At 43.5% G+C, this 9,321-nt stretch overlaps 1 protein-coding gene across 1 annotated transcript in view; it reads right to left on the reverse strand.

Annotated features, from left to right (window-relative positions):
* LOC311112391 (SLAM family member 5-like) overlaps nucleotides 1–9,321 on the reverse strand; it is a 57,681-nt gene extending 48,360 nt beyond the window's left edge. Inside the window, exon 1 of the mRNA XM_084155499.1 lies at nucleotides 9,161–9,321. Within this exon, the coding sequence (XP_084011625.1) occupies nucleotides 9,161–9,230 (70 nt within the window). The 5' untranslated portion in view covers nucleotides 9,231–9,321. The remainder of the gene's footprint in view (nucleotides 1–9,160) is intronic.

Here is a 9,321-nt window from a genome sequence, read left to right on the forward strand (position 1 = left end):
AGGCGCTTGGCCAAAAGAATAGAAGGCAGAATACTCCCCATCTGGTATCTGAAAGAGGCCACTATTAATTAACGCTACACACATACCTCAAAGACTAGCAAACCCTCAGTCTTCTTTGGCTAAAAGGAGTATGACCTCTGAGACGGGTCTCAGGAACTTCTTAGTGGTCCCCTGAGCAGTAATCTTGAGCTCCACTTTGCGCACCTTACTGTCACTGCTGGTGAAGGTGGAAGTGACCAGTGCCATGGGCCACTCATTGCGGGTGACTTGATTGTCTTTTAAAAGCACTAGATCTCCCTCTTGTAGGTTGCGGTGAGCTTGGTTAGGTTTGTACAGGAATGCTGGTCCCATACTGGTGAGCTGAGAAGCGGGAACCGACCTTGAGGCGTGGTCGGTGGGATTGTGTTCTGTGGGCACGTAGTGCCGCTGCTTAGGGTGTGTTGATTGACGGATGCGTTGGACTCTGTTGTGCACAGACACGTAGAAGCGTTTAGTCTCATTGTATATGTATCCCAAGACTACTTTACTGTCGCAGTAGAAGTTAACGATGTCTGGTTTGAGGTCTATTTCGTCTAGGATGAGCTCTGCCATTTCTACTGCCAACACTGCTCCACGTAATTCGAGGCGGGGTATGGGAGGGAGTTCTTAGTGTAAGTGTGTGGGATATGGAGCTGCTTCAGATCCTGTAGTGAGTCCCTCCATATTTCCCATTCTTTCAGCTTTTCTTCAGGGGGTGGTGAATCCCAGTCACAAGTGTCTGAGGAGAGTTCCTTCAGTATGGCTCTGCCCTGTATGGTTATTGGCGCCACCAGGCCGAGAGGGTCGAAGAGGCTGTTTACCATTGACAGGACTCCACGTCGTGTGAATGGTTTGCTGCTGACTGATACCCTGAAGGTGAAGGTGTCTGTTGCTATTTCCCAGCATATACCAAGACTGCATTGAATGGGTGTGGTTTCTCCTCGGAGGCCTAAATCTTATACACTCTTGGCATGGTCTTCTGGGTAACTGCCTCCATCACAGTCGCACTGTTTGATGCAATCTTGTGCAGTTGTAGGTTTGACTCCACGAGCGATGCTTGTGTTCTCCGTAGCAGGTCGATGGCCTCTGTGTATGTGGGCAGAGACTTGAGCCCATCATCCACATAAAAATGTCTCTCCACGAACTATCAAGTGTCTGCTCCGTGTTCTTGCTCACAAAACATATTGCATGTAACAAGGTCAAGCAAGTTAATGTTTCCGACCTTTTCGGACTACTAAACAACTATTGATTTAGAACCACAGAGAGTTACCACAAGTCCCAAAGAAAACAGGCAATGCATCCGCTATTCCAGCACCATTTCAACTTCAACATTTCAAAATCATCTAATCACCTATTCTTAATCTAGTATAGTGACAACTAAAATATAAAAAAAACTATTTAGTCCAATCAACGTAAGCTAAATATGATGTGGCTGTCCATGGTACGGATTTCTGTGTGTGTGCGTGCTTTCATGCTGGTAGAAAAAACATGTTGAAGCACCCTACTTGTAGAGAAACGCCAATGCCATCCTCCTCTTTCATGTTGGAAACGGTCTATGACTTTGTCATACAGTAGGCTAGACACTTTTAGTTTTTGTTGTTCTAGGCTGCCTGGCTAAAATGCTTGCTGGCTAGCCTAACTAACTTTCATTGGCAATGATGAGCCAGGCCAGCTAGTTAACGTTAGTCTATAGGCCTACTACATCTAGCTAGCTACATGTTGAACTTCCATCCTCTCAGGCCAGGAGCACAATGTATGAATTAATGGTTGGATCAGAATCACTGTTATAATCATTGGCCAGTACTGAGAATTAGGCTAAGTTAAACCACAAGTCCTAATCCCTATCTCCATCCATGGCTAATTTAGGAAAGGGATGATTTTAGCTAGCTAGCTAGCCACCGGAGGACAAAGACAGGCGTACATTATTTTGTTTCTTTTTTTGGTTATTCTTTTGGGGAAGATTGTCTTCCCTTGGCATCCATGAATACACGGCCTTGCACCAAACATATATTTTATAATCTGCAATGAATGAATTTCCAACTTTAATTAGGCTACCAAACAAGTAGGCCACTAATTACACTATATAACCAGGTGGCGAATCGCATCTCTGCATGTCTGGCAGACATATCAGTATGGATGACGGATCACCACCTCAAGCTGAACCCTGGCAAGATGGAGCTGCTCTTCCTCCCGGGGAAGGACTGCCCGTTCCATGATCTCGCCATCACGGTTGACAACTCCGCTGTGTCCTCCTCCCAGAGTGCGAAGAGCCTAGGCGTGACCCTGGACAACACCCTGTCGTTCTCCGCCAACATCAAGGCGGTGACCCGCTCCTGCAGGTTCATGCTCTACAACATTCGGAGAGTACGACCCTGCCTTACACAGGAAGCGGCACAGGTCCTAATCCAGGCACTTGTCATCTCCCGTCTGGACTACTGCAACTCGCTGTTGGCTGGCCTCCCTGCCTGTGCCATTAAACCCCTACAACTCATCCAGAATGCCGCAGCCCGTCTGGTGTTCAACCTTCCCAAGTTCTCTCACGTCACCCCCCTCCTCCGCACACTCCACTGGCTTCCAGTTGAAGCTCGCATCCGCTACAAGACCATGGTGCTTGCCTATGGAGCAGTGAGGGGAACGGCACCTCTGTACCTTCGGGCTCTGATCAGTCCCTACTCCCAAACGAGGGCATTGCGTTCATCCACCTCTGGCCTGCTGGCTCCCCTTCCTCTGCGGAAGCATAGTTCCCGCTCAGCCCAGTCAAAACTGTTCGCTGCTCTGGCACCCCAATGGTGGAACAAGCTCCCTCACGACGCCAGGACAGCGGAGTCACTCACCACCTTCCGGAGACATTTGAAACCCCACCTCTTTAAGGAATACCTGGGATAGGATAAAGTAATCCTTCTACCCCCCCCCCCCCCAAAAAAAAATTGTAAAGTGGTTATCCCACTGGCTATAGGGTGAACGCACCAATTTGTGAGTCGCTCTGGTTAAGAGCGTCTGCTAAATGACGTAAATGTGCCCTTGAGCAAGGCACTTAACCCTAATTGCTCCTGTAAGTCGCTCTGGATAAGAGCGTCTGCTAAATGACTAAAATGTAAATGTAAATATATATACAAAAGTAGGTGGACACCCCTTCAAATTAGTGGATTCGGCTATTTCAGCCACACTCGTTGCTGACAGCTGTATAAAATCGAGCACACAGCCATGCAATCTCCATAGACAAACATTGGTAGTAAAATGGCCTTGCTGAAGAGCACAGTAACTTTCAACGTGGCACTGTCCTAGGGTGCCACCTTTCCAACAAGTCATTTCGTCAAATTTTGCCCTGCTAGAGCTGGCCCGGTTAACTGTAAGTGCTGTTATTGTGAAGTGGAAACATCTAGGAGCAACAACGGCTCAGCTGTGAAGTGGTAGGCCACACAAGCTCACAGAACGGGACCACCGAGTGCTGAAGCACGTGCATGTAAAATGTGTCCTCGGTTGCAACACTCACTGCCGAGTTCCAAACTGCCTCTGGAAGCAACGTCAGCACAAGAACTGTTCGTCGGGAGCTTCATGAAATGGGTTTCCATTGCCAAGCAGCCGCACACAAGCCTAAGATCACAATGCGCAATGCCAAGCATCGGCTGGAGTGGTGTAAATCTCGCCGCCATTGGACTCTGGAGCAGTGGAAACGCGTTCTCTGGAATGATGAATCACGCTTCACCATCTGGCAGTCCGACGGACTAATCTGGGTTTGGCGGATGCCAGGAGAACGCTATCTGCCCTAATGCATAGTGCCAACGGTAAAGTTTGTTGGAGGAGGAATAATGGTCTGTGGCTGTTTTTCGTGGTAGGAGCTAGACCCCTCAGTTCCAGAGAAAGGACATCTTAAACTACAGCATACAATGAAATTCTAGACAATTCTGTGCTTCCAACTTTGTGGCAACAGTGTGGGGAAGGCCCTTTCCTGTTTGAACATGACAATGCCCCCATGCACAAAGCGAGGTCCATACAGAAATGATTTGTTGAGATCGGTGTGGAAGAACTTGACTGGACTGCACAGAGCCCTGACCTCAACTCCACCGAACACCTTTGGGATGAATTGGAACGCCGACTGCGAGCCAGGCCTAATCGCCCAATATCAGTGCCCAACCTCACTATTGCTCTTGTGACTAAATGGAAATAAGTCCCCGCAGAAATATTCCAACATCTAGTGGAAAGCCTTCCCACAATAGTGGAGGCTGTTATAGCGGCAAAGGGGGGACCAACTCCATATTAATGCCCATGATTTTGGAAGGAAATGTTTGACGAGCAGGTGTCCACATACTTTTGGTGATTTAGTGTAGCTCTTATTTGTATTTGTATTTATTATGGATCCCCATTAACTGCTGCCAAGGTAGCAGATCCTCTTCTTGGGGTCCAGCAAAATTAAGGCAGTTATACATTTTAAAAACATTACATTACATTCATAACAGATTCCACATCATATTAAGTGTGTGCCCTCAGGCCTCTACCACATATCTTTAACACAAAATCCATGTGTACATGTGTGTATAATGCTTATGGTATCTTGTGTTTGTATGCATGTGTCTATGTTTGTGTTGCTTCACAGTCCCCCCTGTTCGATAAGGTGCATTTTTATCTGTATTTTTTAAATCTAATTTTGCTGCTGGCATGAGTTACTTGATGTGGAATAGAGTTCCATGTAGTCATGGCTCTATGTAGTTATGTGCGCCTCCCATAGTCTGTTCTGGACTTGGGGACTGTGAAGAGACCTCTGTTGGCATTTTTTGTGGGGTATGCATCGGTGTTCGAGCTGTGCCCCAGTAATTCAAACGGACAGCTCGGTGCATTCAACATGTCAATACCGCTCACAAATACACGTAGTGATGAAGTCAATCTCTCCTCCACTTTGAGCCATGAGAGATTGACTTGCATATTATTAATGTTAGCTCTCTGTGTACATCCAAGGGCCAGCCGTGCTGCCCTGTTCTGAGCCAATTGCAATTTTCCTAAGTCCCTCTTTGTGGCACCTGACCACACAACTGAACAGTAGTCCAGGTGCGACAAAACTAAGGCCTGTAGGACCTTCCTTGTTGATAGTGCTGTTAAGAATGCAGAGCAGCGCTTTATTATAGACAGACTTCTCTCCATCCTAGCTACAGTTGTATCAACATGTTTTGACTATGACAGTTTACAATCCAGGGTTACTCCAAGCAATTTAGTCTCCTCAACTTGCTCAATTTCCAAATTAATCATTACAAGATTTAGTTGAGGTTTAGTGAATGATTTGTCCCAAATACAATGATTTTAGTTTTTAAAATATTTAGTGCTAACTTATTCCTTGCCGCCCATTCTGAAACTAACCGCAGCTCTTTGTTAAGTGTTGCTGTCATTTCAGTCGCTGTGGTAGCTGACGTGTATACTGTTGAGTCATCCGCATACATAGACACACTGGCTTTACTCAAAGCCAGTGGCATGTCATTAGTAAAGATTGAAAAAAGTAAGGGGCCTAGACAGCTGCCCTGGGGAATTCCTGATTCTACCTGGATTTTGTTAGAGAGGCTTCCATTAAAGAACACCCTCTGTGTCCTGTTAGACAGGTAACTCTTTATCCACAATATAGCAGGGGGTGTAAAGCCATAACACATCAGTTTTCCAGCAACAGACTGTGATCGATAATGTCAAAAGCCGCATTAAGGTCTAACAAAACAGCCCCCACAATCTTTTTATCATCAATTTCTCTCAGCCAATCATCAGTCATTTGTGTAAGTGCTGTGCTTGATGAATGTCCTTACCTGTAAGCGTGCTGAAAGTCTGTTGTCAATTTGTTTACTGTAAAATAGCATTTTATCTGGTCAAAGTTGACTAAGGGTTGATAACAGGCTGATTGGTTGGCTATTTGAGCCAGTTAAGGGGGCTTTACTATTCTTAGGCAGGGGAATAACTTTTGCTTCCCTCCAGGCCTGAGGGCGCACTCTTTCTAGTAGGCTTAAATTTAATATTTGGCTAATAGGAGTGGCAATATCGTCCGCTATTATCCTCAGTAATTTTCCATCCAAGTTGTCAGACCCCGGTGGCTTGTCATTGTTGATCGACAATAATAAAACGTTTCACCTCTTTCACACTTACTTTATGGAATTCAAAATTACAATGCTTGTCGTTCATAATTTGGTCAGATATACTTGGATATGTAGTGTCAGCGCTTGTTGCTGGAATGTCATGCCTACATTTGCTAATCTTGCCAATTAAAAAATAATTAAAGTAGTTGGCAATATTAGTTGGTTTTGTGATGAATGAGCCATCTGATTCAATGAATGATGGAGCAGAGTTTGCCTTTTTGGCCAAAATTGTATTTAAGGTGCTCCAAAGCTTTTTACTATCATTCTTTATGTCATTTGTCTTTGTTTCATATTGTAGTTTCTTAATTATTTTTATTCAGTTTAGTCACATGATTTCTCAATTTGCAGTATGTTTTCCAATCGGTTGTACAGCCAGACCTATTTGCCATCTCATTTGCTCATTAGCAAATTTAGGCATGACATGCCAGCAACCATACAATTTTTCAATTACTCATCAATCCATGGGGATTTAACAGTTTTTACAGTCATTTTCGTAATGGGTGCACGCTTATTAGTAAATGGGATAAGCATTTTCATAAATGTGTCAAGTGCAGCGTCTGGTTGCTCGTCATTACACACCACGGACAAACAAATATTCTTCACATTAACAACATAGGAATCACTACAAAACATATTATATGACCTATTGTACACAATATTAGGCCCAGCCTTTCAAACTTTGGTTTTCGTAGATATGGCTACTATATTGTGATCACTACATCCGATGGATCTGGATACTGCTTTCAATTATTATTTTTTTGCATTAGTAAAGATATGATCAATACATGTTGATGATTTCATTCCTGTACTGTTTGTAACTACCCTGGTAGGTTGATTGATAACCTGAACCAGGTTGCTGGCACTAGTTACAGTTTGAAGCTTTCTCAAGAGTAGGCAGCCTGATGAAAGCCAGTCAGTATTTAAATCACCCAGAAAGTATACTTCTCTATTGATATCACATACTGTACATTATCAAGCATTTCACACATGTTATCCAGATACTGACTGTTAGCACTTGGTGGTCTATAGAAGCTTCCCACCAGAATGGGCTTTAGGTGAGGCAGGTGAACCTGTAGCCATATTACTTCAACAGTATTTAACATGAGATCCTCTCTAAGCTTTACAGGAATGTAGTTCTGAATATTCACTGCAACATCGCCCCCGTTGGCATTTCTGTATTTTCTGTAAATGTTATAACCTTGTATTGCTACCACTGTATCATCCAATGTATTATCTAAGTGAGTTTCAGAGATTGTCAGAATATGAACGTCATCTGTTACTAACAAATTATTGATTTCATGGACCTTGTTTCTTAAGGTACATATGTTAACGTGGGCTATTTTTAAACCTTTTCTGGGATGCTTGATTATTTTTCTTGTTTTACTGGGAAGCTTAGCAGAGGTAGACATACTCAGGTTATTTTTATTAGTGCAGGGTGAGCTGCACACAGTGGACTTCCTACTAGGGCACACCACCTCAGTGCTAACAGTATTACTCTGGTTCATAAGCATATGATTACTGCATACAATAGCTGTAAGATCAGCAGAGGCATTCCGGGCAGTAAGAGGGACATAAATTAGGTAATTTCATTGTGTCTTCTAACGCCCCTAGGATGATGTACATTTGCTGAAGCATTATGACAACTCAGCGACACAGTGGTAGGGATTAAATGAGCTGGACTTGAGTCATTGATAAGTCATTGTCTCAACGTGCCTTCTAATGCTGTGAAAGGATCCAGGAACCCAAATGATTTAGGTGGATCCCATCCTCCTTATAATACGAGCTTTCTTTCCAGAAGGTATCAAAATTGTCAATAAATGTTACACCCACAGAGATGCAATAGTCTCGTAGCCAGTTATGGAGGGCTAAAAGTCTGCTGAACCGTTCATGCCACGATTTAGGGAGGGCAGAGGGCCAGATATTATGGGGCGTTTGTTGGTGTCAAGTAGAAACCCAATCAGTTCTTTAAAATCCATATTCAGCTGTTCTGAGCTGCCCTTCATAATGTCATTTGACCCCACATGAACCATGACAGTATGATTGCTCTTGAATGTCTTCATTCTCAGTTAAGACGTTCAAGCGAGACACTTACACCCTAACAAACCCAGCTTTGTTGTCCCACACGATTAAATTAATATTGAGACACAGAGCAGCATGACCAGAGGAACATCACACTTGTGATGGGCTGACCAGTGACACATAATCACAGGAAACCACCAACATTTCCTGTTTATAGGGGAACAATCTAACGTCCCATTCGAATGTAGCTTAAATACCACTGAGTTTGAATGTTAATTTTACCTAATGACTTTTAGATATTGATATCCATGAAAGGATTTCTTCATTTTGGGGATGAAGCCATGTCCATTGTCCTTCAATTATTCAACATGGTTGAGGGAATTCCCAGGTCCCAACACCATAAAGGTGCATGTTTTATCACATCCATAGTGTTTAGGCACTGTGAGCCTAAACACAATGAGCCCGTAAGCTCTGTCAGTTTGCAAAAATCCAAATAGAAAGGCAAATGAGTTTCAAATTACTTGATACAGTCTGTCTCAGATAATTATAAAAGGTTGTCAGCCTGTTGTTTCCAAAATATTATTAATCTTTCATATAAGTTAATATATGAATCAAAGTATTGGCATTCTATGTAGTTGCTGTATAGATTGCAAACTTTTATAGCCTACGCCTCTTTCTTCGCATGAAAGAGCTCTGTTTTAGAATCTACTCTCTGTCATTATCTATCCTTTACTGTAAATATTTGTCTATTGACAGGATACAGGAGGATATGAGAGGAATGTTATTTTAAAATGAGTCTTAGCGATTGGCTACACACTGGGGGGAGAGCGGGTTGGGAATGCAGTTAGGGAAAGTCGTATTCGGTCTGTGCTACACGCACTATGACTGCTAGTCTAGGCTCCCTTGTCAGGAGACACAGCAAACATGCAAAAATAGATAATGTTTAGGCTACTTACCTATCATCTCCCACATACACTTTTAGTTAGTGCAGCAAATCAGTAACAACAAAATAAACATACCATCAATGACAAAATATAGCAGCATGAACATCAGTCTGGCAAGCCTTCTCCATCCGAACAAATGGTTCATTGCTCTAAAGCTCGAGCTGTTCAGTGGTGTGCACTGCGAAGAACAGGAAAGTTATGACCTTGTCCTTGTACAGAGGAGAGAATAGACTCAA

This window comes from Coregonus lavaretus (genome assembly GCF_964263955.1).
Source record: "Coregonus lavaretus genome assembly, chromosome: 38".
NCBI classification, from domain to species: domain Eukaryota; kingdom Metazoa; phylum Chordata; class Actinopteri; order Salmoniformes; family Salmonidae; genus Coregonus; species Coregonus lavaretus.